Source organism: Vigna angularis, chromosome 3, assembly GCF_016808095.1.
Source record: "Vigna angularis cultivar LongXiaoDou No.4 chromosome 3, ASM1680809v1, whole genome shotgun sequence".
NCBI classification, from domain to species: domain Eukaryota; kingdom Viridiplantae; phylum Streptophyta; class Magnoliopsida; order Fabales; family Fabaceae; genus Vigna; species Vigna angularis.
In genome coordinates, this window is record NC_068972.1 from 41,258,952 (window position 1) to 41,277,384 (window position 18,433).

An 18,433-nucleotide genomic window follows, 5' to 3' on the forward strand; every position below is an offset into this window, starting at 1 on the left:
CACATAAATGACTAGATCACACTTAATTAAAAATTCCTCAAATTGTAAAATACATATTTGAATAGTATGTCTAAAAAAGACCTTTGATGGAAAACCCTCCATAAAAGGATTTGTTATCGTGGAGTGTATCCCTATATGTTTTATAGAAATTTGTCCATTTTGTACCCTTTCCTTGATAATTGAGAACTTGATGTTATTGTATTTTGACTTGATCAAACTCTTATCGCATATGGGATATAAGAAGGTTGATTTGGTGTTACAATGTAACTTAGGTGACATTTTCTATTTCTTTAACAATTTGCAATCGAGTGACAAAGTTCTTCAACCAAATCTGATGACTAGATGTTTCACAATATGTTGTAAATTATGCAGTCATGGTAAATTAGATATAGTTCGAAGTGGATCTCAAATCATCATTATATATAGTAAAATTCAAGCTGGAATTTCTAGTGATTTCAAATTAGTTTGACTTTTTAATACGTGGATATACAATCCATTATTTTCTTTAAATATCCTATAACCCTTTTAGGTGCATTTTAGTGATCCATTTTTAAATTGTCTAACATCCAAATTATGTATATTATATCTTGACGTATATACATTTATATCAGATTTCCTAATGTTGATGTATAAGAAATTTTATATATTTTTTGAATTTCTAAATTTCTTTTTAAAATTGATTTAGACTAAATTTGTTACTCTTAACAATTGTATATTCACTTATATGTTTTCATGCCAAATCTTTAAATATTTTTTCAATATAAACTTTTTTTGTGACAATCCTAAAATATTTTGAGATTAATTTTAATATACCTGAATTTCTAATACAGAATAAGCGTTACTAAGATATTTCATTTATAAAACAAATAACTATACAATTAATTTTCACATTAAGAATGCTATTAGAAAATAAACAAGTGTCATTTATTGTTTAGTGAAGTTGAAAAACTTTGATTACGTGATTACGCATGCTATTAGAAAATGAACAAGTGTCATTTGTTTAGCGAAGTTGAAAAACTTTGATCATATATGAGGATTGAAATTGATTAAATATGATAAACTTGGATTTATTTAATAATTCTTTAATCTTTTTTTTTTTGTGATTGTATGTGAGCATGGTCAAGGCAACATGTATCGTACTTAATTTATTATTATAGCTTGTTAATAAATCTAGCTACTTAGTATCTTATTATATCATAATTACTTCCATATTATTAAATTATTAAATAACATCTAAAAGCAGTAGTAGCAAACAACTAACGAAAAAAATTATACTATTCAAGAAAATATATTGAAGACACGTGTATTTTGTGAGCACAGTATTTTAAGACATAATATCTTAATTTTTTCTATTGCAACAAATTTACATGGTATGAATAATTTCTTAAAAATATGAGTTTTATGTTTAATAGGATATGGTTGGCTCATAAATAGTAACCATTTTATTGCTTTGATTGAAAATTAAATAAATATTTTAATTTGAAACAAAATTAAATGTAAAAAATACAATGTCATAAAATATCAGTCGTTTAACCTTTTTACTATTAAGCGAGTGAATTCGTGTATGAATTACTTAAAAGTGGCATTGTAACAATCACTTAATACATGATCAGATGTCGCAAACGAACATATTAAATTATTCTCAATTATGAATTATAATTTCGAAATGAATAAAAATATTATATTTTAAATAGAAAATATTTTCTATGAAGTTAGAAATATTTTGTGGACATGATTGATTATACGTATTAATAAATTTTAAGTTTAATTACGTTTTCAATTCCTGTAATTTTAAGATAAATTTTGAAATAGTTTGAAATAAATGTTAATTTGAAGATAGTTTCTTAAATTAAACAAAATAGTTTTTTACATTTGAATATATATATATATATATATATATATATATATATATATATATATATATATATATATATATATATATATATATATAATTTTAGTCTCTAAACACTAGTGTTAAGAAATTAAAATAATTTTAAATTTATTTAGTTCTTAAAATTTAAGTTTAGGTACTAATTTAAATTTGAAAAGACTAAATGTATAATTCGACCCAAGTTTAAGGACACTAATTATGTAGGAAAATATGAAGTTTCACATTAATATTTACATTGTACACGTCAAACAATTTATATTTTGTTATTCAATAGATAAAAAATAATATACAAACAATGAGAGGAAAATCTACACATCATATTTTGTTATCCAATTGATCGAAAATAATATACAAACAACAAGAGAACAATCTATCTTTTTGTCTTTCTGTTATGTTATTTTTTATAACAATTATTTAGAAAATTTATAACAATAACTCGTATTTAAATCACAATATAAAAATTGTAAATCAGTTTTACATTTTCGGTAAGATATACGAAAACATTTAGTTAATCTAAAAATCGTGTATTTGTATGAAAACATCCAGATATTGTAAACACAATAACATACTTGAGTGTGTGTATGTGTATAAATTTTAGTTGTATACTACTAAAATAGTTAATATACAATTATTTTTTAAAATAATTAGAGATGTTTAATTTATATATATTAATAAAAAGTGATACCATTAATTGTTCATGTGAGGCTTGTTATTCTAGTCTTTTTGTATTCAAAAGATAAACCAATTTGTCATGTGAAAGCATGCAAACTATATTTTTCTCTTTAAAGTTTCTGACTTTGAAATGAAATGCATAGACATTTCCTTCCTCATATCATAGTGGACATTTTCTTTAGTTTTGGTATTTTTGCCAGCCATAGTAGCATGTGACTTGATGCAGCTCAATTCCTGTGCCAATCACATTCATTTGACTTGGTCGCATTTTCAAACCTTTGAAATCTGCATACATAAAATAAGCACTTTAAAAGGGAGTGATTGGAGTTGTTCTATCATCTGCTAAATTCTCTTTCCATGCACTTATGGGGAAAGCACTTTGGTGGTGTTTGGTTTTGACATGCCTTTTGGCTCCTCTACCAGGTGATGGATTGAAGATGAACTTGCAGAATTATTGTGAGAGTTGGAGGATGAATGTGGAGCTGCACAACATTAGGGAGTTCCAAGTTGTGCCTGAAGAATGCACTGAGTACATTGGAAAATATGTCACTTCAACACAGTACAAAGTGGACTCACAGAGGACAACTGAAGAGTGTCTGGTTTATCTCAGCACAAGCTGTAATCTGAAGAAAGATGGTTTCGATGCTTGGATTTTTGACATCGATGATACCTTGCTTTCAACTCTTCCTTACTACGAGGATAATCTCTATGGGTAATTTCAAATTTCACTCTAAGTCCATTTTCTCTGTCATAACATTATCAGGAATCAGTATAATTTAAAACTCTGAGTAGAAATGAGAAAGATTAATACATTAAACAGCTCATGTCTTAAAGATGATTAATTACCCCGGTTTATTTCAAGGTTTTATTATGAAAAGAGTTGACCTATACACATTAAATATTAAGATTTTATATTAAAAATGATATAAGATATTTTATACAGATAACTCATGCCCAAAGATAGTTAATCTTTCCTGTTTATTTGAATAAAAAAAATTCCGACAAATATTTGGCTGTATAAAGTAAATGTTTAGATTTGTAAAGCTGGTTTAAAATTAAATCTCTATACAAACCTTTAAGAAGTGTTTTTGGATGTTTAAACGTGCTTTTGGAGAAAGATATCTGTTGCACCTGTTACTGTGAAAGTACTTGAACATGTTAATAGATATTGCTTAAAAATTATTTTGAACTGATACGTTTTATGTTTGACCTTCTTATTCTTACAATTAATAGTAAATGTTAGTGATCAATGTAAAATTACAACAAAGTGTTTCAATCAACCATTTTAAATCAGAATCACCTTTTCATTTTGAGTTAACATGTGAGCAATTGTTTAAAATAAAGTGAATTGGTCTTTCAACTTGATCTCAGACCATCTATTGTGAATACAAACAAATTGTTAAGATTCTATTGCTCCATCGATCTCCTTTGCTTTGTTCATGATCATTGTGCATAATGACGAATTTCTTTGACAATAGGGGAAGGAAACTGAGTGTGACATCTCTAGAGGAATGGATGAAAAAGGGTAATGCACCTGCTCTTGATCACTCGTTGAAGCTTTACAATGAACTTAAATCCAGGGGTGTGCAAATCCTTTTGGTTACTTCAAGGAAGGAGCATCTCAGATCAGCCACAATCGACAACCTTGTAGCAGTTGGTTACTATGGTTGGACTAAAATTATCTTTAGGTGAGTACCATTACCTCTACTTTTCTTTCAATAGTCCTCGATTTTTGGCTAAATGTTTCTCTTTTCCTTTCATTTTTGTTTCTGTGCAGAGATCCTGCAAATGAATTGGTATCAGTGAAAAAGTATAAATCTGATGTGAGAAAGAAAATAATAAATGATGGTTATCGCATTTGGGGCATTCTGGGGGACCAATACAGTAGCATTGAAGGAATTCCAAGCCCCGAAAGGGCATTTAAACTCCCAAATCCAATGTACTATGTTGCCTAATGTGTAATTGTATTGTTTCTTCGTCATTTACAACTTTTATTAAAGAGTAATTTGTTCCATGCAATTGGACATGTAGATGGTCCAGAAATAAAATTAATTTACAGTATAAATCTCTTGTGAAATCTTACTTTAATAGTTAATTATGCTTCAAATCCCCCTAAATATGGTTAATTTCTTACACATTCTAATTATACAAATCAATCTCTCATTCCACTAACAGAATTTTAATTTTAATTTACTCCCTCCATTTCAAGTTATGTATAAATTATTATTTTTTTCAATATTTTACATGATTGTATGTGTGTGCAGAGTGAAACATAAATCCAAAAATTGAATATACGAAATGGAGAAAAATGAAAGAAAGTGTGAAAAATAAAAATAAAATAAGAAGTGTGACTAATTGTTTGAGGAGAAAATAACATCAAAATGAAGGAAATTGGATCAAACATAATCTTCCACCGGTTCTATATCAGAGGATGCAAATCAACATGAAAATAACTAGAACAAAAATCTGATACGCAATTCAAGACCCAAAATCAGAAGCATGAAATGGATAACTGTATTAAGAGAGTTTTATGGAGGAAAATGTCCTGAGCCCAGGCTTGCAAATAACAAACCAGAGCCATACCTCTTCAGAAAATTCATTGCCCAAAACCTCGTCCCTCTCCCATCTAAGAAATAAGTAGTTCTTATGGGTTTCCACCATTGGAGCTTGCTAACACGGCTGCCAAATTGTAAACTGAAATTATAGTAAGGGCTCGGTAAGGGTATGGTATAGTATAATGATAACTGGTCTTAAGAGGGGCAGAGAAACCTCAAAAATAAAACTATTATCAATTGCTCAAAAAGGACACTTTTCAGCCACATGTCACTCCCCAAGTCACATACAAATGCAGAAACATTGGAAGCCAAAGGAAAGCACTAGTTTAAGTGCAATAAAAAGTATCGGCCATATTGGTGAACAATGAACGGAGTAAACTAATGTGTTCCTGTCACCTGCCATATTAAAGCATTCAGAAGGAAAATATAAATTCATAATTGTCAGAAAGTTAAAATTATTATGAATAAAGGAGGCTCAGATTCGCCTTTTTTCAGACAGCAAAGGAATGGCTTGTGCACAGGCTGCGTCAATAGCATCTGTGCAAGAACCAGAAGGTAAATTTCACACAGATGCCAAGTCACCTAGCCAGGACACAGCTCTTCACTCATATCTGGTCTAATTGCAGAAAACATCATCATTGCCTCGTAGTAGCAAGAAGAAGAAGAAGAAGTAGCTGAATCCCAGTAGAAGCAGAAAGAAATATATGTTTGGGTGCGTGTATGTATGTGGAGAGCTGTTTGGTAAACTCAATTATAATGATCATTGGCTAACACAGCAACTTCAAGAGGGCAACAGCTATCAAGACAACCTTCTCTCAAAGAGTGGAGCCTCATACTTAAACTAATGACTCATGAGTGTAACCCTAATAGCAGGGTTTCAGATAAAAAGACTCAGATTCATCTTTACACAGGCAAGAGACAGAAGAGAAGAGCCTCACCATGGCTGCATCATCAGCATTTGTATAAAAAGGCCACGATTGTAACCGACACTGAATTACCTTGCCAGGACTAAGGCTCTTACTAATGTCCATTTTCTGAACTAAAAGATGAAAACAACATCACTGTCTCCCTTCTGACCATTATTCCAGAACAAACAGAAAGTGGGTCAAATATGAAAATAACTGGTACAAAATTCTGGTATGCAATTCAAGGCTCAAAAATGCCCAAAAAGCAGAAGCATGAAATGGATAACTGTATCAATAGAATATTATTGATAAAAATGTCTTAAGCCCAGGATTGAAAATAATACACCAGAGCCATGCCTCTAAGAAAATTGATATTCCAGAAGCTCATCTCCCTCCCATATTAGGCCAACGGCGGTTCTAACAGGGGTTCTTGGAAATGGATAACTGTATTAAGAGAATATTATTGATACAGATGTCATAAGCCCAGGATTGAAAATAATACACCAGAGCCATGCCTCTAAGAAAATTGATAGTCCAGAAGCTCATCTCTCTCCCATATTAGGCCAATGGCGGCTCTAACAGGGGTTCCTGGAAATAAGTTGTTCTTATAGGTTTCCACCATTGGAGCTTGCTGACATGACTGCCAATTGTAGAATGAGCTCTTAGAGGGCCTACCTATTTTTTATTTTGTTTTTAAACTGAAATTATAGCTGCACTAACAATTATTCAAAAAAAAAATACAATTTAACAAACACAAGAATTGAATTAGTACTATTTCCCTCACATTTTGAATGTCTATAAATTTTGAAAACCCCATCAAAGCTAGCTAAAACATTCTGCTGTATAGAAATTGTAGATTAAAAGAATCATAACATGCAATCAAATTAATATTGGATAACAATAAAAGTGAGGAGGTATATGGATCCCATACCTGTAAAGCCCCAATGGAGTAGATGTGAGCATGACAAAAAGGTCATCACATCTGTAACGATGGACTCGGTTTAATTTCCCAGACCTGTAACTGTATCAGCCATAGTTTGTTGAGCAGGATACCTTACTAATGTCTGGAGACAATAATGCAAATGAAATGAGTAAAGTATGACTTATATAGGGAAATATGTCAACATATAAACTGAGGGTATAGGATTTAAAAATTTTTAAAAAGATTTTAGTTCGTAAAGAAAACGAAAACTAAAAATACCCTAAAAAATAATTTCTTTTGTCTTAATATATAGTGTAACAGATAAATACGTAAAATTCAGCCACAAATGTGTGGAGCCCCAATGGAGCAGATGTAAGCACGAGAAGACTATCACATCTGTAACGATGGGCACATTAATTTTCCAGACTTGTAACTGTATCAACCATAATATTTTTGAGGAGAATACCTGACTAAAGTCTGGAGATAGAAACTATCTATCAGAGAATTAAAACCTTAAAAAGATGAGAGAGAGAAACAATGAGAGATGAAGTCCACAAAACTAATAATAAGTATTATCAAAACCTTCACTTACAAATTGTATCTCTTCGGACATTCCATTTCCCAAATGAACAGAAATTTCATAATAAAAATCGAAAATTATAAGAAAAATAAGAAACCCCAAAACCTTGACAGAGATGATAAACAAAAGGGCTCGATAAAGGTATGGTAGAGTATAAGGATAACTGGACTTAAGAAGTGCAGAAAAACCTCAAAATTAAAATCTTTACACTACATTACCAGTATTTTTTTTATAAAACCAAACTGCGCTAAGTTACCTTTCAATAATAAATATCAACAGAACAGAACATCACTCATCATAAAGCAGAAAAAAATTGGAAAGAATGAAACAATGTACCGAATGGCGAAAAGTAAGATCCCATGAGAGATCCAACTCGATATATTCGATAGCATGCATCGATCTAGCTAGTTAATTATACATCAAGCTACCATATCCTCGTGAAAAATATTAAAAAGATATGTGATGCTCAACCAGCAACATTTGAATCCTTCCATTTCAGTAAGAAAATAACAAGTTCTAAAACCCCTAAAAGTGCATTAGTCATGTCCTTGAACCTGAACTCTCACGCATGATCTTTTTTGAGTAGGCTCGTGTGAACTCGAGCAAACTCGCGTAAAATCGCAAGTTTAGAATAAGCTCAAGCAACTAGATTGGACACTAGAAAAAGGTAAAAAACGGCACTGTTGTTTGTTTCTAGGCATTGATTTAAACAGAACACACCTGAGTAACAATTTTGTGGTTCACTGGTTTTCTCTTGCAAGTTTCTGTCTGTTTTGGGGTTCACGTGGCGTTCTGTTGAGGCAATCCTTCATTTCTTTCACCGATATGATGTAAAGATTCTTAGCCTACAACAGTTTTATCAGCACAGCTCACCACCGCTGCCACTGGCAAACCCAGTGACATTTTGAACTTGTTTCCAGCAGAACCAACCCGTCCTGAAACATAACACAGTACCATAATTAAGTTTATAAATAAGTGTCATAGGGAAAAAAATGCTGACAAACTCCCTGAATGAAATCTCATGAAAACCAACGTTCATGTCACCCCAACCAAATTCACTTCAAACAACGTTTAGAATTTGAAAATTTTAACCCAAAGGGTAACAAAAAAAGGAAAGATTTTTCACCTTTGCTTTGTTAAATTATCATGACCCACCACCAACTCTACAATGCCAAGATAAAATGGGAATACCGCAAAAGCAAAAATAGTTTCATACTCTTCTTCCTTCTTTTTTAATTATTGTCGCTGCATTTTCAGAAAACCAGATTGACAGAAAGCAATGGAGAGAAAAATTGAGATTGCAGAGTTGGTATACGGTAAAGTAATTGAAAAAATCAGAATGGAAGAGGGAAAATGGACGAATTCAAACCTGGCTTTGACCTTTTGTTGATCTGAGACAACGAGAAATACACTTTTGCAGAATTAGGGTTTTATTTTGGGGGTAATATTAAGAAATTATCAAAATGAAAAAAAAAATAGTGAAACAATTTCATCCTTACTCATGTATTATTACAAAAGAATAACACTATCCAATTAATTTTCACATTAAACATGTTATTAGAAAATTAAGAAATTAAGAAAGTGTCATTAATTGTTTTGTAAAGTTGAAAAACTTTGATTACTTTATGGATGGAGAATTGATTAAACATGATAAACTTATATTTATTTAATAATTATTTAGTTATATTATAACATAAACGTGCCAGCATGATAAAAGCAACATCCATATGTATTATACCCTACTTAATTTATTCTTATAGTTTTATAATAAACCTAGCAACTTAGTATCTTATTATAATTTTGTAAAAGAAAAAAAAAATCTTATTATGATCACTTTTATTATTAAATAACATCTAAAAGCAGTAGTAGCTAGCAACTAACCTAATAATTTGTACCCTTAAATTTAATATGGCAGAAAAATACTTACAAGTTTATTTTGCGAGTATCGAATTTGAAGATATAATATTTTAATTTTTTTTATTAGAACAATTTTACATGGTACGAATAATTTCATAAAATAAATAAAACGTTACAAAATATGAATCTTTTGACATTTTTTCTATTAAGAGAGCAAATTTGTATATGAATTACTTAAAAGTGGCATTGTAACAATTTATTAAATTCTTTTAGTATATGATAAGATGTTGTAAACGATCACATTAAATATTATCCTCAATTATCAGAATTATAATTTCGAAATGAATAAATTTTCTATTTTAAATTCCCGAACTTCTACTTACGATTACGAATTTATAACAATTATTAGAAAAAATAATTCTATCAAGTTAGAGATATTTGTGGACTTATATCACTTTTCATAATTTATCATACGTATTAATAAATTTTAATTTTAACTAGCTCGTGAAATTTTAACATAAATTTTGCAATAGTTTCTTGATAATTAATTTAAAAATATAATTTTAGTCTCTAAACACTACCTTTGAGAAATCAAAATAATTGTTTTTTTCAAATATAACAAATTAAATTAACCAAAGTGTTAAAAGAATTAGGTAGGATAATATGAAGTTTTAACACTTTACATTTTGTTATTCAATAGATCGGAAATGACATATAAAAACTGAGAGGAAAATATATCCATTTGTCTTTCATTTATCTGTATATATATTATTTTCTATAATATCCGTGGAAAGTCAGGCCAGCGAGATCTGTGCTTTTGAAATATATTATTTTATTTATTATTGATCATATTATTAATGTTTAGTTTCATGTAAAGATATATATTTTAACGATTGTGTTAAGATTTTACATTATTAAGTAAAATTAATTTATTATATATAAATATGTGTAAATTAAAAATATTGTTATCAAACATATATTATATATACGAAAACATTTAGTTAATATAGAAAAGGTGTATCTATGTGAAAACATAAAAATATTAGTTTTATACTAATAAAATAATTATATAAACTTATTTTTCAGAGATAGCTAGAGATGTTTAATTTATATGTACTGATAAAAAATGATAGCATAATTGTTCATGTGAGAGGCTTATTCTTCTGGTGTTTGTATTCAACATATAAAGCCTATTTTGTCATGTGAAAATGTGAAAGCACGAACTATATAATTTTGTCTTTTACACTAAAGATTCTGACTTTGAAATGAAATAGACAGATTTTCCTTCCTCATAATTGACATTTTCTTCAGTTCTGGCACTCTTGCCAGCTATAGCACCATGTGACTGATGCAGCTAATTTTTTATTGATTCAGACCCATGTGATGACTTGTCACATTCTCAGAACATTGAAATCTGCATACCTTAAAAGGGAATGGCTAGTTAGAGTTGTTCTGTCATCTGTTAAATTCTCCTTGCATGCAGTTTGTTCCAAGGAAGAGAAAATGGAGAAAACAGTGTGGTGGTGTCTGGTTTTGACATGCTTTTTGGTTCCTCTAGCAGGTGCTGCTGATTGGAACATACTGAAACTGCAGACACATGATGGATTGAAGATCAGCTTGAAGAATTATTGTGAGAGTTGGAGGATGAATGTGGAGCTGCACAACATTAGGGAGTTCCAAGTTGTGCCTGAAGAATGCATTGAGTACATTGGAAAATATGTCACTTCAACACAGTACAAAGTGGACTCACAGAGAGCAACCGAAGAGTGTCTGCTTTATCTCAGCACAAGCTGTAATCTGAAGAAAGATGGGTTCGATGCTTGGATTTTTGACATCGATGATACCTTGCTTTCAACAGTTCCTTACTACAAGGATAATCAATACGGGTAATTCAAAATTTCACATTTGGCTATACATTTTGCATGTTTAAAATTCATTTTTTAATATATATATATATCACGAGAATAGAAATCTCGTGTGAACAAAAGTAAAATCTCGATTGATTTTGATTTCCAGTACAAATACGAATGGTGAAAGCGATCTATTGATCATTTAGTCTTTCGAAATTTGAAGTTAGATGTGTCAAAAAAGTTACTCAAGAATAACTTGCTTGTGACAATTAAGCCACAGTGAAATATCACTATTTTTAACGTTATTTCATTTATTCCGTGAATCGCCCGTTTTTGGTTCCAAGATTGACTTCAATCCGTCGACCTGGACTGAAGACATTAGTGAAAAGTTTGACTGTGATAACATTTGTTAAAAAAATAACGCAGGTGTCGTAAGAAGAACGAGAACTAGAATTATTTATATATAAATCTCATTTTATAAATTGGATTTAAAGAAAAATATTTATTGGGTTTGGTAGTATGAAAGTCTTGATCATGTTTTGATCTCCTTTGGTTGGTGATGATCATGGTAGTAAATGATGGATTTCTTTGACAACAGGGGAAGGAAACTGAATGTGACATCTCTGGAGGAATGGATGAAAAGTGGTAAAGCACCTGCTCTTGATCACTCATTGAAGCTCTACGATGAACTTAAATCCAGGGGTGTGCAAATCCTTTTGGTTACTTCAAGGAAGGAACATCTCAGATCAGCCACAATCGACAACCTTGTAAAAGTTGGTTACTATGGTTGGACTAAAATTATCTTTAGGTGAGTACTATTACCTCTACTTTTCTTTCAATAGTCTTCCATTTTAGGCTAAATGTTTCTCTTTTTCTTTCATTTTGTTTCTGTGCAGAGATCCTGCAAATGAATTGGTATCAGTTGAGAAGTATAAATCTGATGTGAGAAAGAAAATAGTAAATGAAGGTTATCGCATTTGGGGCATTCTGGGAGACCAATACAGTAGCATTGAAGGGATTCCAAACCCTAAAAGAGCATTTAAACTCCCAAATCCAATGTACTATGTTGCCTAATGTGTAATTCTATTATTTCTTCCTCATTTACAACTTTATTCCAAACAATGATTAAGATAAATTTCCTTTTCATTTTAATTTATATTAAATAATACAAATCAATCTCTCATTTCACTGACAGATTTTTAATTTTGATTTACTCCCTCCATTTATGTTTATGTATAGATTGAAAAATAATGTAACTATTGAAAATAATTTTTTTTTATTAAAATTTGTTTCAAAAAGTAACATATGTATTATTATTCTTGATCAATATTACAAAAAATATCCTGAGTTACAATTATTACTTATTTGGAGAAAAAATATTATTCTTTGTGTACTTAGATAAAAAAAATGGAGGTATGAAATAAAATTAATTTCAATCACCTTATTTAAACTAAGTTATCGTCTCCATTAAAGATGTCTGAAGGTGATGTAAAAAGTATAGTTTTAATTTTATAAACTAAGAATGCTGAGTAATCTTAACAAACATCTTTAACTCGTGATTAGGTATTGTAAATATATTGTAATATATAAATCTCCATCAATAATAAAATATTTTAAATAATGGTGATGAAAATTGTTCTAATTTTATGCTTTTTAATTCATTTAGTTTTCTAAGTATGTTAATTAAGATTTTTTGTGTTTGTTGTATGCAAAATGTACTTTTGAGATAAATTTATATTTGTTGATTTAATAAAATATATAAATATAAGTATGTTATAGGGATAATAGACAACATTGTTTTTTCTTAAATTTACATCAATTTATTTCTTTTTGTTCTTTACCTCTCCTCCTTCTCTTTCTTTCTTCTTCTTTTTTCATTCTTATTATATATAAAATTAATATAAACATGTAGTAAATCTAAAATTAATCATACATTTAATCTAAACTAAAAATCATAAAATTTACGTTAAAGATAAACAAAGAGAACATTCATAAATAGCACATGAATAATGAGAAATAAATCTTAACTTAAAAAAATATTAAAAAAAATATATTTTCTAATGAACTACACACGAAAATGAAAAAAAGAAATGCAAACTTTGTTACCAATAAAAACACTAACTCACACAAAATAATCGTCATTATTGAAAGGAGACTGCATAAGAGAAAAAGTGAAGAATTTAAAAAGAAAATTTTAATAAGATTAAATGGTTCATGAAAAAACCTTAGTAAAAGAGTTTTCTCACCTCAAATAATAATTTAAATGAAAATATTGTCTTAAACTTTTAATAAGTTTCAATAAAAGAATTAAAAATATTTAAATTTATAAGATAGTTAAAAGGTAATTAAATCTATTTAATTAATGAAAATACATGTTTTTTTATGATAATAAAAAATAATAAATTTATTATTAATTAAATATAAATATTTTTTATAATTTTATTGTAAAGAGTTTTTATTTATTTGATAAGTAGCTTTATAATAAAAAAGAATAAATTAAAAAAAAGTATTCAAATGAAAAATAGTTAAATTTAACAAAAAACAGTTGTTTTAAGAATAAAATTATTAAAATTATAATTTTAATTTAAAAAAATTATTTAAACAGTACATTTAGCAAATGAATATGAACACTAAAAACAAATCTATATATATAAGTATAGATTATTATAGTTAATTGTTAACTTTTTTATATTTCCTATCCAGTCATACAAAGTGATTTTTGAGATGTTTGAGTTTTATCATTTAAGTTATATTTATATTTATAACTCCAATACTCTCATTTAATAATAAACACTAATTTAATTTTTAACATATAATATTTAATTCTCTTATCAATTTTATACTCATTTATATAATTCTTAAAAAACAACCAAATACAATATATTTGGATTTTGGTTTGGGTCAGTGCAAACAAACACAAAGCCCTAAAAGCCTAACCTCACTCTTCTTAGCGTTGCTAAGAGACAAAGAGAGAGAAAAATGGCAACAAGCGAAGAAGTTGTTGCGGCGGCTCCGGCGCCGGAGGCAGGGCTGAAGCACAAGCTGGAGCGAAAATGGACGTTTTGGTGCGACAATCAATCCAAACCTAAACAGGGCGCTGCTTGGGGAACCTCTCTGCGCAAGGTCTACACTTTCGACACTGTAGAAGAGTTCTGGTGGTATATATTTTTCTCTTCCTTCTCCGTTTTGCTTTCCCCCGATTTTAATTTTTTAAAATTTTTCCTTTTTCATGGAATCTTATTTTTTTTCATTTTATTTTAGAAGAATGGAATCTGAACCCGCAATCTGTAATCTTAAGTTTTATCGATTATTATCAGGGGCTGGATTGATTAATTTAAAAAAAAATGATTTTTACGGATCTTAGGAGAGAAACCCGTAAAGGGTCTGATTTTTTGTTGCTAACACGAGGGTTTATGGCTTTTATGTTTTTCATTGTTATTAAGTTTAGTTATGTTTGTAGTTCTCCTAAATGAGTAAAATTTTGATTTTGGTCAATTAAGAATATTTTCTTTGTTTTTTCGTCCCTTTAAACTTGGAAATCACTGCATTTGATCTTTACTATTATCTATATACTGATTTAAAATTTTGGAGGATGAAAATTAAAGAAAATTTAGAAGGATAAAAACTTATTATTATTATTTGGAGAATGAGTTGAATGTTGTTGATTTTGGGTTTGGTGGTAAAACTATTGGGAGGAATGCCTTTGATGTGAAAAATGTTGGTGTAGTTTGTATGATCAGATATTTAAGCCCAAGGATTTGCAAAACAACGCCGATTTTCACTTGTTCAAGACTGGTATTGAACCTAAGTGGGAAGATCCTGAGTGTGCCAATGGAGGAAAGTGGACTGTCACCAGCAACATTGGCAGGAAGGATAACCTTGAGAAGATGTGGCTTGAAACTGTAATTTTTTATTTTATTTTATCGCCAATTGCTTTTGTTTTTGGGTTTGTGAAATGTGGGGAGATCCGGTGTTAAATTGTGATTGTTCTTCTGAATAGCTGATGGCGTTGATTGGGGAGCAATTTGAGGATGCTGAGGACATATGCGGTGTGGTTGCTAGCGTGCGCCAATGGCAAGACAAACTTTCACTGTGGACAAAGACAGCGGCAAATGAGGCTGCCCAGGTTTGTTATTTTCTTTTAAATGGTACTTGCAAGTTGCCATTGCAACTTATATTTATGTTCTGTTATCTTGTCTGCTTACTATTCCTATTGTGAGTCAGGATGATTAAGGCCTTGACACATCAATAGAAGTTATGATTGGATTCTCTAATTTCTGGTCTTGTGTTCAAATTATAACTCAATTTGCTCCTATCTAGAATGCTTTCATTGCTTCATTGGAATGCATCAAATGTTTAAATTTTGCACCACACTTTCACTACGGATGTTTTGCTACTACATTCCAGTTTATTGTTTGCTTATTAAAGAAGAAACTAAAGTATTTTTTTCCTTTCCTTTTCTTCTCCACGAGAGTATTTTGTCATCTTAGTTCCTTTGCAAGGCATAGATGATAGATAAGCACAATTCTATATTTCATGTGCTTTGGTATTTTTCTGTCAACTGTAACTTGAACCTTGTTTCCAATTCAGTAGGGATGAAATTGTAAATTTCCCTGCTATTGATCAATACTACCATGGTGCATCCCTTCAACCTGTCCCAGAACTTTAGAGACTTTCATGCTGTAAACCCAACAATTGTATCCTGCAGTAACCCGATTTTTAACCAATCCTCCATTGCCATACCTTTTGTATACTGGTTTTCTTCCCCTTCACATCCCAATATCAAAAAATTTAATCATGTATTCTTAAAAAGTACAAACATAACTAGGACCATATTTCTTGTCACATCAATAACACTCCATCTTTTGACCTTTTCTCGCACTTTAGCACGAGTCAATCTGGTTTCTTTCTTGTGTTGTGTTAGATGTAATGCTGCCACATTTTTAACTTATAACTGTGAGTTTTGGGAAGTTGAATTTCCATTTTCATCTCTTTTAGCTGTTTGCCATTTCCCTCTATAGTGCTGTTACTTTTGGCCACTGCCATGTTTTTCTTCTCCAAGATGCATGCTATAATTTCTTCTCTTAACCCATTGGAAAATATTCCCGTAATATTCTGGTCATCAAGCTCTTTCATCACTCTTGCTAGTCTTTCAAATTGGGTGATTAATTCACCCACTATCTGCTTGTTTCAGGGTTAACAGAGATTCTAAAGGATCACCCCATCAAGATTAGTTGAACCTTCTCAATTGGGGTAGTCTTGAATCCTTCCCAACTTTGATTTGAACTGTAAGTTTCTCACCATTGAGACCATGGCAACACATCTCCTTTGAGAGTCACCATCATTGCCTGTCTTTTCCTGCTCCACTAAATCCAAAATAGCACTCAAATTTCACTATGCATCCTAAAACATCCTCCACTTAAAGATGGGTATTTCAAGCTTCGTCCAGTTGATCCCTTTCACTGGTTCAGGTTGCGTGCTTGCATATTTGCCTTGGACTTCCCTCCATCATCTACCTTCATGTTAGCCTCCCGTTAGGGTCTTCTGTTATTGAACCTTTTCTAGGCATTGCAGACACCAACGTGTCCCCACCTATTGCAGACATATCGATGCATGAATCTGACTGACTGAATCTTGCTTCTGATCGTGTCTCTAGTCCTTCTTGCAACTGACTCCGGATCTTCACCACCCTCTCCAAAGCCTCCAGCTCTCCTCCATTCAGGATTGTATGCCTGGAGCTTTTCTTGACCCACTCTTTACAAACCTTTGTCTTTTATATTTATATATTTGGACTACAAGCAATCTGCCCGAGTCAGAAACTAACTATCTAGCTAACCTCATCAAGTTATTTACGTAATTGTATCTTTTTTGTGCTTTATCAAACTTGAGATTAAAACAGATAAATATATTTCTGGAGGACTTACGAGATTCTTCTCACAATCTTCTATTTATAATGAAAAACTGATACTAAAAGTTCATTGAAGATTAAGGGACTGTACTAGACATCTAGGTGAAGAACTAGGTATGACTATAGGTTACAACTAATAAATTGTCTAGCACATTACACCCTACTTAGGCTTAATGATGATACATAAATGTAATTATTCGAACAATCAAGATACCCATTTTTTGTTGAATGTTTTATATAATGTTGTGACATTGTATAAAATACTCTACAAAAAAATAAACCTAAATTTGACTTTATGGTTTTAGAGGAATAAACGAGATCCATGGCCAGTGATCTATAATTTTTAGGAAGGTTAGCTACTAAAATGGAAATATTGCTAATAGATACTAATAGATGGTGTGCTTGATATGAGCGAAATATTGCTGGAAATGATCGACTGTAAATTCTTGCTTATCTTTCTACTTCAACTGGGATCTACAATTTATACTGAATGGCAAAGTCTGGAATGTGTAAATGTATCAGTCTAAGATCCAGAATTGTAATTTGCTATTCTAAGCAAGTGCAAATTCCTTGCCAAAATGTCATGTTCATTTATATTTTTTTGACTCATCCAATACTCAGCATGACATTTGAAATGAGCCATTTTTGTCGTTGACTTTAATTTTGCAGATGAGTATTGGAAGGAAGTGGAAGGAAATCATTGATGTTAACGACAAGATAACATACAACTTTCATGTAAAACCTTTGCTCATAAATTTTGATTGGTGAATGTGATTCATAAACAACTATGATTCTTACATCTCTAGTTATTACAGGATGACTCTAGAACCAAAGGAGCAACAAAGGGTCGATACACCGTATAAACAGTGTTGGAGCATCTTCTTGCACTTGTGCTGGAAGGCTTGTAGTACTGATACCTTCATCATGTGTCATATGTACTAGATCATGCTACTTCATTGGTGGAGGGCTTGGCTTTACTTTTGTTCATTCACCCCACTTTGGGGTGTTGATACTATTGTACTCTTCCTCATTTTTTAAATGGCCTGTCAAATTTTTCTGCAGAGTTAATTGTAGTTTTTGTATGTCACGTTATTAAAGCTTTAAATCTTGAAATATGTGGAGTCCAGTTTAGGATGAGTTTGATGTGTTGCTTGTACAATTATAATGGAGAAGTAAACCATTATTGTTCTGTTCAGTGTGTAACCCTGAGCTAAAATAAGATGAACTCATGCTTCAACAAGTTCAAATATAAGAAACATATAATGGTGAGACATAGTAAGGGAGATTCCTGTA

General features: G+C 30.7%; 3 protein-coding genes and 1 long non-coding RNA gene across 9 annotated transcripts; 3 read left to right on the top strand and 1 right to left on the bottom strand.

Annotated features, from left to right (window-relative positions):
• Positions 1-2,872: 2,872 nt before the first annotated feature.
• On the top strand, positions 2,873-4,640 carry LOC108324287 (acid phosphatase 1). The gene is made up of 3 exons (XM_017557197.2): positions 2,873-3,275; positions 4,042-4,251; positions 4,341-4,640. Exons 1-3 carry the CDS (start codon positions 2,929-2,931, stop codon positions 4,516-4,518), a joined length of 735 nt encoding a protein of 244 aa, XP_017412686.1. The 5' UTR covers positions 2,873-2,928; the 3' UTR covers positions 4,519-4,640.
• Positions 4,182-8,984, bottom strand: LOC128196019 (uncharacterized). 5 transcript variants are annotated; one of them, XR_008248077.1, is made up of 6 exons: positions 8,895-8,982; positions 8,652-8,770; positions 8,246-8,460; positions 6,955-7,087; positions 5,147-5,257; positions 4,182-4,345 (listed from the first exon to the last, which is right to left on the bottom strand). It is a non-coding gene; the product is annotated as an uncharacterized LOC128196019 (long non-coding RNA). The 5 variants fall into 5 exon arrangements; XR_008248080.1 differs by lacking the exon at positions 8,895-8,982 and adding an exon at positions 5,333-6,663 and having other exon boundaries at positions 5,147-5,242; positions 8,652-8,853; XR_008248078.1 differs by lacking the exon at positions 8,652-8,770 and having other exon boundaries at positions 8,895-8,984.
• A 1,766-nt stretch (positions 8,985-10,750) lies between these two features.
• Positions 10,751-12,420, top strand: LOC108325440 (acid phosphatase 1). Its single transcript, XM_017558513.2, has 3 exons — positions 10,751-11,268; positions 11,831-12,040; positions 12,129-12,420. Exons 1-3 carry the CDS (start codon positions 10,766-10,768, stop codon positions 12,304-12,306), a joined length of 891 nt encoding a protein of 296 aa, XP_017414002.1. The 5' UTR covers positions 10,751-10,765; the 3' UTR covers positions 12,307-12,420.
• A 1,700-nt stretch (positions 12,421-14,120) lies between these two features.
• On the top strand, positions 14,121-18,335 carry LOC108326591 (eukaryotic translation initiation factor). Of its 2 annotated transcripts, XM_017560177.2 has the most exons (5): positions 14,122-14,390; positions 14,960-15,134; positions 15,233-15,358; positions 17,810-17,875; positions 17,956-18,335. In XM_017560177.2, the coding sequence occupies exons 1-5, from the start codon at positions 14,212-14,214 to the stop codon at positions 18,001-18,003; spliced, it is 594 nt and encodes a 197-aa protein (XP_017415666.1). In that variant the 5' UTR covers positions 14,122-14,211; the 3' UTR covers positions 18,004-18,335. The 2 variants fall into 2 exon arrangements, with proteins under 2 accessions (XP_052731422.1, XP_017415666.1); XM_052875462.1 differs by lacking the exons at positions 17,810-17,875; positions 17,956-18,335 and adding an exon at positions 16,427-17,785 and having other exon boundaries at positions 14,121-14,390.
• The last annotated feature ends 98 nt before the right edge of the window (positions 18,336-18,433 follow it).

What these genes read in the sequence shown, in the direction of transcription:
- LOC108324287 (XM_017557197.2), top strand. Translation starts at nt 2,929, where the DNA reads ATGGGGAAAGCACTTTGGTGGTGTTTGGTTTTGACATGCCTTTTGGCT. An exon ending in TACGAGGATAATCTCTATGG is followed by an intron (nt 3,276 to 4,041) that starts GTAATTTCAAAT and finishes CTTTGACAATAG; the next exon opens with GGGAAGGAAACTGAGTGTGA. An exon ending in TGGACTAAAATTATCTTTAG is followed by an intron (nt 4,252 to 4,340) that starts GTGAGTACCATT and finishes GTTTCTGTGCAG; the next exon opens with AGATCCTGCAAATGAATTGG.
- LOC108325440 (XM_017558513.2), top strand. Translation starts at nt 10,766, where the DNA reads ATGACTTGTCACATTCTCAGAACATTGAAATCTGCATACCTTAAAAGG. An exon ending in TACAAGGATAATCAATACGG is followed by an intron (nt 11,269 to 11,830) that starts GTAATTCAAAAT and finishes CTTTGACAACAG; the next exon opens with GGGAAGGAAACTGAATGTGA. An exon ending in TGGACTAAAATTATCTTTAG is followed by an intron (nt 12,041 to 12,128) that starts GTGAGTACTATT and finishes GTTTCTGTGCAG; the next exon opens with AGATCCTGCAAATGAATTGG.
- LOC108326591 (XM_017560177.2), top strand. Translation starts at nt 14,212, where the DNA reads ATGGCAACAAGCGAAGAAGTTGTTGCGGCGGCTCCGGCGCCGGAGGCA. An exon ending in AGAAGATGTGGCTTGAAACT is followed by an intron (nt 15,135 to 15,232) that starts GTAATTTTTTAT and finishes TCTTCTGAATAG; the next exon opens with CTGATGGCGTTGATTGGGGA. An exon ending in CGGCAAATGAGGCTGCCCAG is followed by an intron (nt 15,359 to 17,809) that starts GTTTGTTATTTT and finishes TTAATTTTGCAG; the next exon opens with ATGAGTATTGGAAGGAAGTG.